This window comes from Vipera ursinii, assembly GCF_947247035.1.
Source record: "Vipera ursinii genome assembly, chromosome: Z".
Lineage (NCBI taxonomy): Eukaryota > Metazoa > Chordata > Lepidosauria > Squamata > Viperidae > Vipera > Vipera ursinii.
The window spans coordinates 39,931,041-39,950,602 of NC_139517.1; the positions used below are offsets into that span (position 1 = coordinate 39,931,041).

General features: G+C 40.8%; 1 protein-coding gene across 1 annotated transcript in view; it reads right to left on the reverse strand.

Moving 5' to 3' along the window:
* Nucleotides 1–13,671, reverse strand: part of ZNF385C (zinc finger protein 385C) — a gene marked incomplete at both ends in the record, with an annotated part of 124,013 nt that extends 110,342 nt beyond the window's left edge. The window contains one exon of the mRNA XM_083378245.1: nt 13,422–13,671. Coding sequence (XP_083234371.1) covers nt 13,422–13,671 — 250 coding nt within the window. The remainder of the gene's footprint in view (nt 1–13,421) is intronic.
* Between the last annotated feature and the right edge of the window lie 5,891 nt (nt 13,672–19,562).

Sequence of the window (19,562 nt, forward strand, 5' to 3'; positions counted from 1 at the left end):
CATAATTCTTGCCAAAACTTTCTCTAGAATATCTTATCCCACCTCTCCTCTTCACATCAAAAATAAATAAATAAATAAATAAATAAATAAATAAATAAATAAATAAATAAATAAATAAATAAATACATACATACATACATACATACATACATACATACATACATACATACAGAAAATCAGGAAACAGTTTTCAGAAACACATGTTGATTTCCAACTTTATTTCTGGTCCTCTGAGTAAAAGGATGCTAAACTCAGCAAGATTTACTGATAAATTATTTTTTTCCTTGAAATAACAGAAAATGGAATCATTTAGTATCTTTTGTATGTCCTTATAGCTCTTCTAAGTTTTGAAAAAGAGGATGGATGTTAGATTTATTTCCTCAAACAGATGCCCCTGCATAGGTCAAATTACAGCTGCCACCAGCCCTGGTTGCTAAAGGTGTTAACCATATGGAGGAGAAATGAACAAATAGATCAATTCTTCAACCGCTCATTTCTGCAAGTAAATCTAGCCTGGTTTGTCAAATTTGGGGTTTTTTTTAAAAAAAAATCTCACTAAAACATTTGCATTTATTTATGAACACATAATATATCCACTATTTATACATAATGTTCTCTAATTTACTGGGTTTTTGTTCTTTGTTTTCCTGAATAGGTACATTATTGTATAAGCTTTTTCCTAAGTTTCCTTAAATTTATTTTTAATTGGCAAATTAAAATATTGCAAGATTCAAAGAACAATATTTTTTAAAATGATGACTAATAAGGATTTTGTGTATTATTCAAAAATGCAAAGTTAGAGACATTCAGATTAAAATTGTTCTACAATCCTTCCCCTAGTATGGGCTAGAGATAATGTGGGTGGAAGACCAACACTTCTGAAGTTCACTAATTAAGAAGTACCTAATACTATTTAGGGCTTTCATTTTTGGAAGGGCAAAACAGATTCATGTTGCCAACTCAATAAAAGCCAATTATTATTAGAAATGTATAGCTGTTTCCAGCAACAGATAAAAATGGTTAAATCATAGATTAATTGCCTGCATAAATCAATTTGTCTGCATCATGACATACTAGCTGCTGAGAAATCTCAGGAAAGAGGAAGTCGAATCAGCCAATGTGTTTCACTAAATGTTTCTTGATACTGATCAGAAAATGCAACTTGGTGGCTTATACACATTTTTGTAAGACCAGGTTCTAACCTTCTTAGTTTGTGTTCAAATTTGCTATTATAGAAATTAATTGACTTTCCAGTCTGCCAGTCCTGTAACTTTTAATTTGCCTGCTAACACTTATTATAATAAAGGTATGCTTATATGTACAAGCAGTCGCGGCAGCCAATAAAGGACTGAAGAGTCAAGAAACTTAGAGGTAAGTTTTATTGAATGCTATCATGAGCAAGTATAGAGAACAGGAGAATGAAATGCAGAATTGATGCTTTCAATCGTGGCTCTGTGATTTCTGGAGCTTCTTGAGAGAGGCAGTGAAGGGTTATAGAGGGATAATATGAAGCTGCATAAATAAAAGGGCTCCTTACTTCAGCAGCAATCATTTAAATCAGATAGTAAAATGCAGAAAAGATGATTCAGACCTTACAACACATCACTGTAATAGGATGAAGGGTAGGCAAGCCCTAAGGAGAATATTCTTCCTGCCCCAAATGTTAACACTGGTCTCTTGATCAAATGCAAGATGACAGGGCCCAGGGCAAGCCTGCTTGGGAAACTCAAACTGTAATGCCTATGGATGCTTACTGACTTTTTGGGGCCATAGACTGGCAAGAATGGACAAGAGAGATGGAAGAAACATCATTACTGCGTGAAATTCTGCCACCTTGAATCTCAGCCATAGCAAAATTAACATGTCTCAGAATATCGATTTACAAACAAGGCATTCGTAATTTACAATAGTTCTGCCAAGAAAAAAACACCCACCACTCTTTCAATTTCCAGTTCAACCATCGTACTATTATGATCACTAATATTGACGTTCACAGAACCAACAGATTATATAAACATGCTTGCTTGTATGAGATTCAACCTCCTGCACTCTATCAAAAATGATGACTAATGAAGAGTGTTTTTACAAAGGGACAAGAGAGAAAAAGAGAGCGACAGAAAACAAGAGAGAGAGGGAGAGGGAGAGGGAAAGAGAAAGAGAAGGAAGTGGTTGGAGGGATGAAGAGATGAAGTTCTTGTTCATGAGCCAGGTTCCTGTGACCCTCTCCATGGGCTCTCTTTCTCAAGCTTCCACCCATTACTACTTCTCCTGTCCTCTAGTTTTTGGAGGATAAGTCAACCCCTTCTTCTCTGTTAAAGTCACTCAAGTGCTAGTAGACAGTTATTACATCCTCCTTAATCCCTTTAATAGGCTAGGCATATCTAGCTCCCTCAACTGTTCATTATATGATTTAATCTCCAGAGCCTGTATCATCTTTGTTCCTCTTCTCTGAACACTTTCTCGGGTTGTAGCATCTTTTTTTGTATCATGGTGACCAGAACAATATGCAGTATTACTCACCAGTGCAGTATGCAGGTGGTCTTTATTATTGTTATGAACAACTCAAGTTGGCGAAGATACTTAATATTCCTTCATTTGCCTATTTTCCCCACAACAACAACAACCCTGTAAGATGAGTTGGGAACAAAGTCACCCAGGTGGCTTTCATGGCTAAAGGCAGGACTAGAACTCACAGTCTCTTGTTTTCTTACATGGTATGCTAACCAGAAGATGAAACTTAGAAACCCTGTAACATCCTAGACCAGGGGTCAGCAACCTGAAACAGTGAAAGAGCCACTCGGAACCGGTTCCCTCACAAAAGGAAAAACTGGGAGCCGCAAAAAAATGTGTGCACATGCGCGTACATGCACGCATGCGCAGAACAGGATTTGAAGAGTGGAGCCAAGGCGAGATATGCACCTACCCTGCATATTTGAATTGATTGGTTGAACTTTTTTAGTCCCACTTTTTTTTTTGGACTGCACATGGCAGAGGACTGGGAGCTGCAGTAGACGGCTGAAAGAGCCGCGGGTTGCAGACCTGTGTCCTAGACAAATGGTTGTCCAATCTCTCCTTAAAAACCTCCAATGCTGGAGCACCTACAACTTCTGGAGGCAAGTCCTTCCTTCCTTCCTTCCTTCCTTCCTTCCTTCCTTCCTTCCTTCCTTCCTTCCTTCCTTCCTCCCTCCCTCCCTCCCTCCCTCCCTCCCTCCCTCCCTCCCCAACATATCCAAAACTGCTCATACAAGGGCTCTTAACAATTGCTGAGGCATTTTTCCTCAATCAATTTGAAATTATTGTTGCTATTATTACAAAAATTCAGGCACTCCATTTCTTTATCTTTCCTGGGTGTTTTTTCCCTAATGAATGTTGGTGGCAACTAAGAAGTCTTCATGGGGCTGTTTTGATGTTTGCACTCTTATAGAAGCCTTTTCCCAAAGTATACAAATTTCTGAATCCAAGCCTGTTGAATCTTTCCTCTCAGATATTTGTCTGTTGCTGTGCTGCAATATAAACACTGGCACTCACAGTTTGAACACTGGGAATAGAGAGTAATGATTAATATGTTCCTTAGGGATCTTCCTACCTAATATAACCAGATCCTTTGCAAACAGAAACATGGAATACTTTCCCTGTAATATAAATTCCTTAAGTAAATGTTAAGAAATTACAATACTCTGTAACTCATGCATTTTGGTTAGATCTTGTTCCCTTGTGAGCTGCACTGGTTGCCAGTTTGCTCCCAAGTACAACTCAAGGTGCTTGCTGTTAGCTATAAAGCCTTTCATGGTATAGGGCCTTACCCCATCTATTCTCAGAGTCTGTACTATAATCCTCCATAATCCCTACATATCCTCGTTATCAGTGGTAACAGCAACAAGGGAATTCATTGTTGTTGTTGTTGTTTTTCTGTTAATAATAATAATAATAATAATAATAATAATAATAATAATAATAATAATAATAATAATAATAATAATAATATAAAGTTGGAAGGGACCTTGGAGGTCATCTAGTCCAACCCCCTGCTCAGGCAGGAAACCCTATACCATTTCAGGCAAATGGCTGTCCAGTCTCCTCTTAAAAACCTCCAGTGTTGGAGCATTCACCACCTCTGGAGGCAGGTTGTTCCACTGGTTAATTGTTCTAACTGTCAGGAAGTTTCTCCTTAGTTCTAGGTTGCTTCTCTCCTTGACTAGTTTCCATCCATTGCTTCTTGTCCTGCTTTCAGGTGCTTTGGAGAATAGCTTGACTCCCTCTTCTTTGTGGTAGCCCCTGAGATATTGGAACACTGCTATCATGTCACCCCTCACCCTTCTCTTCATTAAACTACATATACCCAATTCCAGCAACCGTTCCCTATATGTTTTAGCCTCCAGCCCCCTAATCATCTTGGTTGCTCTTCCCTTCATGGATTACTGCCTTGTCGTGGCGAAGGGGCTTGCGTAATTCAATGAAGCTATGAGCTATGCCGTGCAGGGCCACCCAAGACGGAAAGGTCATAGCAGAGAGTTCTGACAAAACGTGATCCACTGGAGAAGGAAATGGCAAACCACTCCAGTATCTTTGCCATGAAAACCCTATGGACAGTACCAAAAGGCAAAACGATATGAAGCTGGAAGATGAGCCCCTCAGGTCGGAAGGCGTCCAATATGCTACTGGGGAAGAGCAGAGGGCTAGTACTAGTAGCGCCAGAAAGAATGAAGCGACTGGGCCAAAGCCGAAAGGACGCTCAGCTGTGGATGTGTCGTGGTGAAAGGAAAGTCAGATGCTGTAAAGATTTTTTCTCCATAGGAACCTGGAATGTAAGATCCATGAATCAAGGAAAGCTGGACGTGGTCAAACAAGAGATGACAAGACTGAACATCGACATCTTAGGTATCAGCGAACTAAAATGGACAGGAATGGGTGAATTTAACTCAGATGACCATCAGGTATACTACTGCGGGCAAGAATCCCTCAGAAGAAATGGAGTAGCCTTCATAGTCAATAAAAGAGTAGGAAAAGCAATAATGGGATACAATCCTCAAAATGACAGAATGATCTCAGTTCGAATCCAAGGCAAACCATTCAATATCACAGTAGTCCAAGTCTATGCCCCAACCACCAGTGCTGAAGAGGATGAAATTGACCAGTTCTATGAAGCCCTACAGCACCTTATAGAACTAACACCCAAAAATGATGTCCTTATCATCATGGGAGATTGGAATGCTAAAGTAGGAAGCCAAAAGATAACTGGAATAACAGGCAAGTTTGGCCTTGGAGTACAAAATGAAGCAGGGCACAGGCTGATAGAATTTTGTCAACAGAATACGATGGTGATAGCAAACACTCTTTTCCAACAACCCAAGAGACGGCTTTACACATGGACATCACCAGACGGTCAACACAGAAATCAGATTGACTATATGCTCTGCAGCCAAAGATGGAGAAGCTCTATACAGTCAGTAAAAACAAGACCAGGAGCTGACTGTGGCTCAGACCATGAGCTTCTTGTTGCAAAGTTTAGGCTTAAATTAAAGAAAGTAGGGAAAAGCGCTAGGCCAGTCAGGTATGAATTAAATCATATCCCTGTTCAATATACAGTAGAGGTGACAAATAGATTTAAGGAATTAGATCTGATAGACAGAGTGCCTGAAGAACTATGGACAGAGGTTCGCAACATTGTACAACAGGTAGCAACCAAAACCATCCCAAAGAAAAAGAAATGCAAGAAAGCAAAATGGCTGTCTGAGGAAGCTTTGCAAATAGCTGAGGAAAGGAGGGAAGCAAAAGGCAAGGGAGAAAAAGAAAGATATTCCCAATTAAATGCAGAATTCCAAAGAATAGCTAGAAGAGATAAGAATGCCTTCTTAAATAAACAATGCAAAGAAATAGAAGAAAACAATAGAATAGGGAGGACCAGAGATCTTTTCAAGAAAATTGGAGAGATGAAGGGAACGTTTCATGCAAAAATGGGCATGATAAAGGACCAAAATGGCAGGGACCTAACAGAGGCAGAAGAGATTAAGAAGAGGTGGCAAAATTACACAGAAGAACTATACAAGAATGAGCTTAATGTCCCTGATAATCACAATGAGTTGGTCACTGACCTCGAGCCAGACATCCTAGAATGTGAAGTGAAGTGGGCCTTAGAAAAGCTGAGCAACAACAAAGCTAGTGGAGGTGACAGTATTCCAGCAGAGCTATTCAAAATCTTAAAAGACGATGCAGTAAAAGTGCTACACTCAATTTGCCAGCAAATTTGGAAAACTCAACAGTGGCCACAGGATTGGAAAAGATCAGTTTACATTCCAATTCCAAAGAAAGGCAGTGCCAAAGAATGTTCAAACTATCGCACCATTGCACTCATTTCTCATGCTAGTAAAGTTATGCTTAAAATTCTGCAAGCTAGACTCCAGCAGTATGTGGATCGAGAACTACCAGAAGTACAGGCAGGATTTCGAAGAGGCAGAGGAACTAGAGATCAAATTGCTAACATACGCTGGATCATGGAGAAAGCTAGAGAGTTCCAGAAAAACATCTACTTCTGCTTCATTGTCTATGCTAAAGCCTTTGATTGTGTGGATCATAACAAACTGTGGCAAGTCCTTAAAGAGATGGGCATACCAGACCATCTTATTTGTCTCTTGAGAAACCTATATGCGGGCCAAGAAGCAACAGTGAGAACTGGACACGGAACCACCGATTGGTTCAAAATTAGGAAAGGAGTCCGGCAAGGCTGTACACTGTCGCCTTGCCTATTTAACTTATATGCAGAGCACATCATGAGAAAGGCAGGGCTAGATGAATCAAAAGTTGGAATTAAGATTGGCGGAAGAAACATCAACAACCTAAGATATGCAGATGATACCACTCTAATGGCAGAAAGTGAAGAGGAACTAAAGAGCCTCTTGTTGCGAGTGAAGAAGGAGAGTGCAAAAGTTGGGTTGAAACTAAACATTAAGAAAACCAAGATCATGGCATCTGGCCCTCTCAATTCCTGGCAAATAGATGGGGAAGAAATGAAGGTAGTGACAGATTTTATTTTCCTGGGCTCCAAGATCACTGCAGATGGGGACTGTAGCCAAGAAATTAAAAGACGCTTGCTCCTTGGGAGGAAAGCCATGGCAAATCTAGACAGCACAGTAAAAAGCAGAGACATCACCCTGTCAACAAAAGTGCGTATAGTCAAGGCTATGGTCTTCCCAGTTGCAATGTATGGCAGTGAAAGCTGGACCATAAGAAAGGCTGAGCGCCAAAGAATTGAAGCCTTTGAACTATGGTGCTGGAGAAGACTCCTGCGAGTTCCTTGGACTGCAAGGCGATCAAACCGGTCAGTCCTAGAGGAGATCAACCCTGACTGCTCTTTAGAAGGCCAGATCCTGAAGTTGAAACTCAGATACTTTGGCCACCTAATGAGAAGGAAGGACTCACTGGAGAAGAGCCTAATGCTGGGAAAGATTGAGGGCAATAGAAGAAGGGGACGACAGAGAATGAGGTGGCTGGATGGAGTCACTGAAGCAGTAGGTGTGAGCTTAAATGGACTCCAGAAGATGGTAGAGGACAGGAAGGCCTGGAGGAACATTGTCCATAGGGTCGCGATGGGTCGGACACGACTTCGCAACTAACAACAACAAACCCAATTCCAGCAACCGTTCCCTATATGTTTTAGCCTCCAGCCCCCTAATCATCTTGGTTGCTCTTCTCTGTACCCTTTCTAGAGTCTCAACATCTTTTTTACATCGTGGTGACCAAAACTGGATGCAGTATTCCAGGTGTGGCCTTACCAAAGCATTGTAAAGTGGTATTAGTACTTCACTTGATCTTGATTCTATCCCTCTGTTAATGCAGCCTAGCACTGTGTTGGCTTTTTTGGCAGCTGCAGCACACTGCTGGCTCATATTGAAGTGATTGTCTACTAAGACTCCGAGATCCCTCTCACAGTTACTACTATTGAGCAAGGTACCACCTATACTATACCTATGCATTTGATTTTTCCTGCCTAAATGTAGAACCTTACTTTTTTCACAATTGAATTTCATTTTGTTAGATAGTGCCTAGTGTTCGAGTATGTCCAGATCCTTCTGTATCTTAAGCCTATCTTCTGGAGTATTGGCTATTCCTGCCAGCTTGGTGTCGTCTGCAAATTTGATGAGTTCCCCATCTATCCCCTCATCCAAATCATTAATGAAGATATTGAAGAGCACTGGGCCCAGAACAGAGCCCTGGGGCACCCCACTACACACTTCCTTCCATGTAGATGCGGTTCCATTGAGGACCATACGCTGAGTACGACCTGTCAGCCAGCTACAAATCCATCTGGTGGTAATGCTATCTAACCCACATTTTTCTATCTTATCAAGTAGTAGGTTGTGATCTACTTTATCAAATGTCTTACTGAAGCCCAAGTAAATTATATCTACAGCGTTCCTCTGGTCCACTAATTTTGTCACTTGGTCAAAGAATGTAATAAGATTTGTCTGGCATGATCTGTTTTTGACAAACCCATGTTGACTTTTAGTGATGACTTTGTTTGCATCAAGGTGTTCACTGATTTGTTGTTTGATTATCTTTTCCAGAATCTTCCCAGGTATTGAGGTCAGGCTGATAGGTCTGTAGTTTCCTGGATCTATTTTTTCCCTTTTTTGAAGATGGGAACTACATCAGCTCTCTTCCAGTCCTCTGGTAGTTCCCCAGTGCTCCAGGATCTTTGAAAAATATAGTTCAGTGGTTCTGAGATCACGTCTGCCAGTTCCTTGAGAACCTTGGGGTGTAATCCATCTGGTCCTGGTGATTTGAACTCGTCTAGGCTGGACAGGTGCTCACTTACCATTTTCTTGCCTATCTTAACTTGCGTTTCTATTCTGTTTTTTATGGCACTGGTTTGGGTAGGTTGGACTGTTTTTTCCCTTTGTGTAAAGACAGATGCAAAAAACGAATTAAATAGTTCTGCTTTCTCCCTATTGCTTGTCACCTTCTTGCCACTTTCCCCCACTAATGGACCAATCATTTCCTTAACTTTTTTTCTTGTTTTTTATATGTTGAAAGAAGCTTTTTTTTTTGTTATTTTTGACTTTGGTCGCAAGCCTTAGTTCATTTTGAGCCTTAGCTTTCCTCATTTCATCTTTGCAGGCACGGGCTATTTGCTGATATTCTAACTTAGTTATGTGCCCCTCTTTCCAATTCTTATACTTGTCCTTTTTATCTTTCAATTTATCAGAGAGTTCTTTATGCAGCCATGCTGGTTTCTTTTGAGAGCTGTTATTTTTCTTCTTTGTTAGTATTGTACTAGACTGGGCCTTTATTATCTCACTTTTCAAAATTTCCCAAGCTTCTTGAGTTGTTTTCCCCTTTAGGATTCTCATCCATGGAATTCTTCCCATGGTCTCTCTAAGTTTATTGAAATTAGCTCTTTTAAAATCCAAGACTCTAGTTTGGCTGTGTTCTATTGCTTGTGCCTCCAGAATGTTGAATTCCAATATTGCATGATCACTTCCCCCCAAGGTTCCTGTGGCTTTGACACCTTCTATCATTTCATCTCTGTTTGTGAGAATTAAATCCAATATGGCTAATCCCCTAGTTCCCTTGTCTACTTTTTAGGAGAGAAAGTTGTCTGCTAGGTTTGACAGGAATCTGTTTGATCTTCCACTTGGTGCAGAGTTTGTCTCCCAGTTGATATCAGGGTAATTAAAGTCCCCCATTACTATTGTGATGTGCTTCTTACATACCTTAGTTAGCTGACTAGCAAAAAGTTCATCTATTTCCTCTGCTTGGTTGGGCGGCCTATAGTATACACCTATGGCAATGTCATTTTTTCCCCCTTTTATATTGACCCAAATGCTTTCAGGTTTACAGTTTTAGTCATTGTTGTGCTCTATTTCTGTAGAGATAAAGTTATTTCTTATATAGAGATCAACTCCTCCTCCTCTTTTGTTTAGTCTGTTTCTTTTAAATAGTTTAAATCCCTCTAGCTGTGTGTTCCATTTGTAGGTTTCGTCCCACCATGTTTCTGTAATGGCAACAATATCATATCTGCCCTCATTTACCTGAATTTCTAGTTCACCCTGCTTACTGTTCATACTCTGTGCATTAGTGTATAGACATTTGAGTCCTTTATGACTGACCCTGTGTTTACTTGCTGCATAACTTGTGTGGTGCCTGGCTTCCCCTATTTTCTTAGATTGCCGGGGACAGTGATGTACTGTATCAATTAACTCACTATCCCCATTATTTAGTTTAAATGTTCCTCCAAAAAAGCTGTGATTTTATTGCCAAGTAACTCAGTCCCTTTCTTGGATGGATGCAGACCATCTCTTTTATACATTTTTTCATTGGACCAGCTACAGACATTGTGACTAATATAACCAAAGCCTTCTCCTTTACACCACTCCTTTAGCCACATATTAAATTCTGCTATACGCTGGCCTTTTCCATTTTGCTCCTTATACAGTGGTAAAACCTCTGAAAAAGTAAGCCTACAGCCTATTCTGCTAAGTTCCTGCCCCAAGCTCTGTTTAGACCTGGCAATTTTTACTTGAGGGATTATCTACCTCCCACAGCATGTGCCTGGCCAATTTAGTACTGCTTGGTTGATGAACTCTGGGTTCCTTCAATTAATATACAATGTCATCTTTGGGACCTTGGAACTGCATCTTCTCTATATCAGTACCTGTCCTTTGGAACAAGGCACCCACTGAGATTGCAATGACACCACTCTCCAGTTATTTAGAAGAATCTTAAAGAACTGGTTCTTCACTAAGCTGAGGGGTCTTTGGTGTGCTCTGAGCTTGACTGTTTTCTTGCAGACATTTTATTCCCCAAACTAGGAAACATCATCAGTGCTAGTCAGATTAGTTTGTGTAATGAAATCTCTGCAAGAAAACAACCAAGCTCAGAGCACACCAAGGATCCCTCATTTCAACTCTGAATTACAAATATTCTCTTTTATTGGCTTCACTGAGACCTTTGACAAGAGAGAGTGAGACTCTTTACTTCATTGCACTTGGTATCTTTTTCTTGATCTTTTATAGTTTATTGATTTTTACTGTAAATTCTGTTTGATTCTTGTAAATCACCCAGTCATTGAGAGTCGGGTGGCATACAAGCATAATAAATTATTTTATTATTATTATGGTTGGTCATACAGATGTTCAGAATGGCTTTGGCATTTTTATTCACCTATCGAGTACTCCCCAGGGATGTGGGATAGGCAGATGTTGATATTTGATAGTGTTAAAGATATAGTCACAGGATGTAAGCTGTTCATAATAAAGCTGCCTTTTGCATTTAACTGATGCTGATTTTGTCAATACTGATGGTGTTCAAATGATGCTCCAGTTGTTCTGGGATTGCACCCAAGGTGGTAGCACTACTGCTACTACTAATTATTATTGTTGTTATTGTTAATATTCTATTTGATTCACAGTCTGGGACTGGTAAAAACTTAACAGTTCAAGTCCTAACCAATTGTTGTTGTTGTTGTTATTTCCAATAACATGAAATCACAACTGACAATTCTTTAGCTGATGTTGGTCAGCTAAAGTTATATGAAAAAGGTTAGAAAAAGAAAGAACGGGTGGTTTTAAAATGGTATGCTGCCCTCTCTAGACTTACTACAGATATTGGGAGACTAGAAATATGGATAACTTGCTTCTTCCAATGCAGCTAGATTACTGTGATTGATTAGATTATGTTGCTGTCTAAATACACTTGTAATAAATGTCTCTCTGTGTATCTCTGTATCTCTGTCTATCTCTCACTCACTCACTCACACAAACATGTGGAGACATCCTGCATATAGGTGCAAATGCAATATTATTTTTAAGCAAGGGAAATTTATTTACATAAAATGATATGGTTCAATATTACTCATGTTATGTATGCATGAAATAATTATTAGTGGCCAGCTACCATTAATCACAAAATATTCCTAAAGAGGAAAGTTTGGATATTCTGCTGAATTTCTGCCTTCTCTGTTATTCTGGACATTAATGAACATGTTTGCATAAATTTGATTTTATTTATTACAGAAGAATCCTATTCCTTCTTTCAACACATGCATGGAGAAATCCAGGAACTGAGTATAGAGAATGTCTCAACCAGAGAAAGTTTGAGAAGAGAACTAATTGAAGTCCACCTCCATGCTAAAAGAACTCCTTATAGTTCAAAAAAAGCGTATCGAGCTTATATACTAAATTCAAAACAGTTTGTCTTAAAATAAACCCCTTATAAAATTATACACATTATGCACATTTAAGAAAGTTGACTTTATTTTAAAAGGCAAAAAAACCCATGGGCTATATCTATGTAGATTAGTTTCATGTATGGTTGGACAAATCACTCTAGGTTTGTTTTTACATTTTTATCCCATCCTATTTCTGCATTAATCTGGAAACTTTTAAAATAGGATATTTATCTGTGAACATATATGAAATCAGAATATGCAGTTCCAAATATATCTTACCTCATGTTATGTATTTATATATGTTTTATTGTAAAATATTTGGGGCGTGTGTGTATGCACCTTTGCTGAGAGAACTACACTGAAAAATTATGGGATGTCAGAATGCTTACATATAATTGCATTCCAATTTGCATATTCATTATATAAATGCAAATCAAATCAGTTCCTTGTAAACTGCTTGGATGTCTCAAGAATCCCTTTCAAGTAGGGCATGAAAACTAAAACTTCATTAAAATGGTTAGTTTTTAAGACATACTTGAAGGAAATCATAGAAAGGGATCATTAATTCTGGAACTTGTAGTTCAAATGGCTAGAATCTGGGAATGAACCACTTTTGGTAATTAACGACACCAAAAAAGAAAGAACAGAATCTTTAAATAATAATAATAAAATAATAATAAAACATTTATTGTCAAAGTACAACATGTGTACATTGAGATTAGCTGAGCCTCCCCCCGTGCTCTCTCCCCCCAACACACAGTGACAACAAACCCTCCATCCCACCACACCATGTGAACCAACTACACCACACACCAGCCTCCCAAGTCAATTCTACATAAGATTATGTCCCATTTAAAAGCCTAACAGCCCACGGATAAAAGCTATTTTTCAGCCTGTTGGTATGGCTGGCTATGTTCCTATATCTCCTACCGGATGGTAGGAGAGTAAAGAGATACCGTCCAGGGTGTGAGTCATCCCTGAGAATCTTCCTCACTCTTCCAAGGCAACGAGCCCTGGCGATGTCATCCAGTGGTGTCCAGTGGTGTTAAATGTTATAAGCTGCTGCAGTCACCCATGTGTGAGTTGGGTGGCAATATAAATTTGCTTAATAAATAATAAATCTGGAAAGCATGTTAGTAAGCAATAGCAAAACATCGGCTGCTCCTGAGCTTGTGGAAAGGAGCTATATAGATACCCTACATTTCAGACTGTCTTTTACATTTCTGAGAAGCCTCATGTATAAACTGAGCCTTACCTGGACTTGACAGAACTTTTCCTTTGTTAAGATGTTTGAGGCGTTTCTGGTGAGACTTCCCATTGAAATGGATCTGGGCCTGGACAGCAGAATTGAGCTGGATATTACACACTTCACAGAGAGTGAACGATGTGTGCTTTTTCTCTCTCTTTGTACGCTGCTCTGGAGGACTTCCTATGCATGAGTTCTCTGCCAGGCTTCCACAAATGCCACTCCCAGGGGAGTGGAAGGGGGTCAAGGGACGTTTCATCCCTACAGCAAAAAAAAAACATAACGAGGGAGACAAAGGTCATTGTTCCAGATTTAACCTCCTTGGGTACCAGTAACCTGAGAACAAACCCCCAATAAGTACACACAAGCAGCCTCTAGATGGAGTAAACCGCCTGTACTTTGTTCATACTGTAGCTTAATTCAAGTAAAACTGCTAGCAGAGCGCACCACCAGAATTACAGCTGCTTTATTTCACCCATATTATGTCCTGTTTCTGCTTCAAGAAAGAATTTCAATGCTACCAAGACAGAGCTACTTTTCATGGATAGGATCAATCACTGGAATGTAACTTTTCTATTGATCCACCCCATGGCCACTTTTAAATGATGTCTAGCACAACCACAATGAATAATTTTTATTTGATCACTGACAAGAAAATAAAACAAGAATATCACAATTAAGATAAAGAAGAAAAATATTGTTCTAAAGTATCTAAGAAAGTTTAAAAGAGATACTACAGAGTACTGTAAAAACTATAGAACAGTATTTAGCTGTGGTCAAATAAGTAAAAGACTAATCTGGAGGCGGTCCGGGTTTGGATGGGGAGAAACAGGCTTCATCTCAATCCTGACAAGACTGAGTGGCTGTTCATACCGGCATCTCGGGCTGACCAGCCTTCTCCATCATTAACAATAGGGGATGAGGTATTACCCCCCCATTGATAGGGCTCGCTACTTGGGCGTCCTGGATTCACGGCTCAGTTTTGAAGATCATATAGGAGCCGTGACCAGGGGGTCTTTTGCCCAGATTCGCCTTGTGCGCCAGTTGCATCCCTATCTGGACCGAGATGCTCTATGTACAGTCACTCATGCGCTCGTGACCTCCCGGTTAGACTACTGAAATGCCCTCTACATGGGGCTGCCCTTGAGGACCACCCGAAGGCTTCAACTGGTGCAGAATTCAGCTACGCGAGTTTTGATGGGAGCTTCCCGATACTCCCATGTAACACCTCTTCTCCGTGAGCTGCATTGGCTTCCGGTTGCCCTCCGGGTGAGATTCAAGGTGCTGGTAATGACCTATAAAGCCCTAAATGGCTTGGGTCCGGACTATCTAAGGGAACACCTGCTGCCGGCATCATCTTCCCATCGTCCTGTGCACCCCCACAGGGAGGGCCTTCTCAGGGTACCGCCGGTTAATGAATGCCGGCGGGTTATTCCCAGGGGAAGGGCGTTCTCTGTGGGTGCGCCTGCCCTATGGAACCAACTACCCACAGAACCTAGGACTACCCCCGACCTTCGCTCATTTCGCCGGGGCCTGAAAACTTGGCTCTTCGATCTGTTTGGTCCAGACTGTGGGGTTGTTAATTTAACTGGGTTTTAGATTTACTCTTGGGGCTTGAATTTAATTTAATTGTTTTATTTGTTTTTAATTTTTTGTATTTCATGGTTTTAACTGCCCTGTAAACTGCCCTGAGTTCTACGGGAATAGGGCGGTATACAAATTCAATAAAATAAATAAATAATCACAACTTGTGATAAAACCAATCAAATTGTCCAGGATATTTAGTAAGGAATGAAGATAATAATTCTTGGTGAGTGTCTGCATAAAGGGGACATGCAAAATAACTGATTTCAATTATCTCTAACGCAGGGGTGTCTGTTGGCGCACGGGCTGGAGGCATCACGTGGAAGCCACGCTCACCCCATTGCCGGCAATGGCAAAACTGTCCAGATACGTTGCGCAATGTCACATGATGGTGCAAGTTTGACATGTCTGCTCTAACAGATGGATGCAGTTTCTGTTCAAAGGGGATTACAGGTAACCTTTGACTTATAACCTTTCATTTAACAATTTCAAAATGTGATTTTTGGCCAGTCTTCATACTTAAAACCATCACAGTGTCCCTAGGGTCATGTGATCAAACTTTTGAGTGCTTGGCAACCAGTATGTATTTCTGAGGGCTGCAGCATCCCCAGGTCACATGATCACTATTTGTAACCTTCCCAGGGGGCAAATCAATGCACACAGTCAGATTCACTTAACAACCATGTGATCTGCTCACAACCTGGGCAAAAAAAAAGGTAGTAAAATTGGGGACAATTCACTTAACAACTGCATTGCCTAGTGATAGACATTTTGGTTTCAGTTGCAATCGAAGGTCAAGAAGGAGGCGGTGGTGAGACCCCTCCTCAAGAAGCCTGCCCTGGACCCGGCTGTTTTAAACAACTATCGTCCGGTCTCCAACCTTCGCTTTCTGGCGAAGGTTGTTGAGAGTGTGGTGGCGCATCAGCTTCCCCTGTTCCTGGAGGAAACTGATTATCTCGACCCGTACCAATCGGGTTTCAGGCACGGGCACAGCACGGAGATGGCATTGGTCACGCTGGTGAATGATCTCTGGCGGGCTCGGGACTTGGGTTGTTCCTCTGTCCTAGTCCTATTAGACCTCTCAGCGGCTTTTGATACCATCGACCATGGTATCCTACTGCGGCGTCTCAGGGGGTTGGGAGTGGGAAGCACCGTTTTACGGTGGTTCTCCTCCTATCTCCTGGGCCGCTCACAGTCGGTGTTGACGGGAGGGCAGAGATCCGCCCCGAGGCCTCTCGTTTGTGGAGTCCCTCAGGGGTCGGTTCTCTCTCCCCTCCTGTTCAACATCTATATGAAGACACTGGGCAAGATCATTCGTGGTTTTGGGGTGGGCATCATCAGTACGCTGATGATACCCAACTTTTTTTCTCCACCCCGAACCAACCCAGTGATGCCCTCACCGTGATGTCCCGTTGCCTGGAGGCAGTCCGGGTTTGGATGGGGAGAAACAGGCTTCGTCTCAATCCTGCCAAGACTGAGTGGCTGTGCATACTGGCATCTCGGGTTGACCAAACTATTCCATCGTTAACAATGGGGGGTGAGGTGTTACCCCCCGTTGATAGGGCTCGCAACTTGGGTGTCCTCCTGGATTCACGGCTCAGTTTTGAAGACCATATAGGAGCCATGACCAGGGGGGCTTTTGCCCAAGTTCGCCTGGTGTGCCAGTTGCGACCCTATGTGGACCGAGATGCCCTACGCACAGTCACTCATGCGCTCGTGACCTCCCGCTTAGACTACTGCAACGCTCTCTACATGGGGCTGCCCTTGAGGACCACTCGGAGGCTTCAGCTGGTGCAAAATGCAGCCGCGCGAGTTGTGATGGGGGTTTCCTGTTACTCCCATGTAACACCTCTGCTCCGCGAGCTGCATTGGCTTCCAGTTGCCCTCCGGGTGAGATTCAAGGTGCTGGTGATGACCTATAAAGCCCTAAATGGCTTGGGTCCGGGATATTTGAGGGAACACCTGCTGCCGGCATCAAGCTCCCTTCGTCCTGTGAGCTCCCACAGGGAGGGCCTTCTCAGGGTGCCGCTGGTCAAAGAATGCCGGCGGATGACACCCAGGGGGAGGGCCTTCTCGGTGGGGGCACCTGCCCTTTGGAACCAGCTGCCCGTGGAGCTCAGGACTGCCCCCGACCTTCGATCATTTCGCCGAGACCTGAAGACCTGGCTCTTCGAGCTTTCCGGCCCAGGCTGAGTTTTAATTGGGGGTTTTAACTGGGGTTTTATATTTTTTCAGGGACTTAGTTTAATCTTTTTAAATTGCTCTTAATTTTTGTATTGATGTTTTATATACCCTGTAAACCGCCCTGAGTCCTTCAGGAAAGGGCGGTATATAAATTCAATAAAATTCAAATTCAAGAAGTATCTGTACAACAATTCCCAGATCCACCAATTGGAAGTGAAGCTCAATTCTGTTATGGATGCTGGAACAGCTTTCACAGTCTACTATGGCTTACATGTTTCTTTTACTATGTCTTTGTTGGCAGGCTGTGTGACTGATTTTGTAAATTATGAGACAGGAGGATTCTTTTTTACCTCAGAGGGGCTGGTGGGTAAGCAAAATTCCTCATATTTTTGTCACTTCAAGTTTTCCCCCCTCTTAAGTCAGTTCAGTGTAAGGGAGCAAGATGGGAAGATTCAGCTCTCTTTCCCTGCAGTTGTGCAGATCTTTTTTGATATTCAGATAGGACACCATCTTTCATGTATTAAAAAGCAGCCACTTAAACTCAGTACTGGTTGCTGCTTTCAAACAGTTGTTAACCATTCACAGAAATGTCCAGAAATCTGGCTGAAATCAGGGAATATGTTTTCCATAAGCATTATAAATCCACATAATCTTACATACTACAATCCAAGCTGCCCAGAAATATGCCACCAAGCATTCAATGATTGCCATATTATAATGTCACAGAAGAGAAAAGGCGAAAGACATATCCTAAACTTTTGAAAAGGAACCATGAAAAATGTTAAAACAAGCCAATATTTTTATGGAGAATTCCAATACAAAGGAATGAATTAAAAAAATATGAGATTTAACTCAGAACCAGTTAAAATGCCCTTGAAGAGGTTAAGTCTGTTACTGGTTTACAGTTTTCTCTTACAACTTGCCAAGGTCTCAGATGACCTCTGACCCAGACATGGTATGACGTACTACTAAGCTTCCAATCCATAGCTTACATTAACAGTTTTCCTGCAGGTGACTGGGTTATTTTTAATACTGGCAGAAATTAAAATTGGAAAGTTATCTGGACATAATGCTTCCAAAAGACCACTGCTCTCTAAAAAAAGGATATGTAGTCACTCATATTAGCTAAGCTTACCATGAGAGCTCCTGTTACAGAGTTTTAAATAAACATGCTATATTATGCACCCACTCATTCACTTAATCTCTTTGGTGCCCATTTGTCCGTCCTAGAAGACATGACAATCTGAATTTCTTCCTAAACAGAACACTGAACCCATTGGGAGAATGTTTACTGAGATGATGGTTATCAACATGGAACTACCTACCTTGTATATGATTCACAGAATTCTCTGACAGCAATGGAAGTGCTTTGCTCACAATGTGATTTTGGACAAAAAGAACTTTCTCTCTTAAGATCTATGTGGTTTTAAATAGCCCTCTCACCATGGCTACTGGAAATCATATACTGGACTTCCCTTACCTGGAGTTTTTTCTCCCATATTGGATTATATATTTCATTCTCAGATATCTACTAGTCATGCTAGCAAAGAATTATGGTAGATAATTTCCAATTCTTGGAGTATACAAATATTACATTATATTACATCCACATCCATTCCAATCCATTCCATTCCAAGGATACCAACTTTGGAAATTCTTGCACATATTAATCTAATTCAGCAGTCTAGAAGCCAATATCTAATGGAAGACCTATAAATAAAGGTGTATCTGTTGCTTGCTCGCTTTCCCCCTTTCTTCTATATCCATTGAACTCAATGAAAATTACCATGGGGCAACTATATGCAGTTAATATTGGCTTAACCAAGTCAGTTGAAGACCTGATAGCTGAAATCATACAATCTGCTAAACTTCATTAATTTTCATGGTGGTTTTTGTATTTGACTGTTTTTGTATGAGCCCAGATTACTCAATCAGTTTATTATTTAATATATTGTAAAAACTCAGAAATTAGGTTACAATAATATAAGTGTCTTATGTAAACTTAGCCCTTATTCATTATAAACAACATACTGCCTTGAAATGATTTCCAGCATAAGTCATCATTCCGGCATCAGTAATTTATGAAATTAAAATCTAATGCCTATACAGCCACAGACTTACAGAAAAATTCAAAAGTAAATTAAATAAAAATTAATAAGACAATATCACTAACACTATCAAATCCATTTTTAAATGGGTTATTGAGACCAAAGTCATGTCCCAGACATTTTGCCATGTTTACTCAAGGATTACAGGATGTCATTCTGTAGATATTTGCTTATTAGTATTTGATCATCCATTTACAGTACAACATTCAAATATAAAAACTTAGGGCAGTTATGGATGTTCCAAGCAGTTTTTCCTTTCATCCCAAAATCAAGT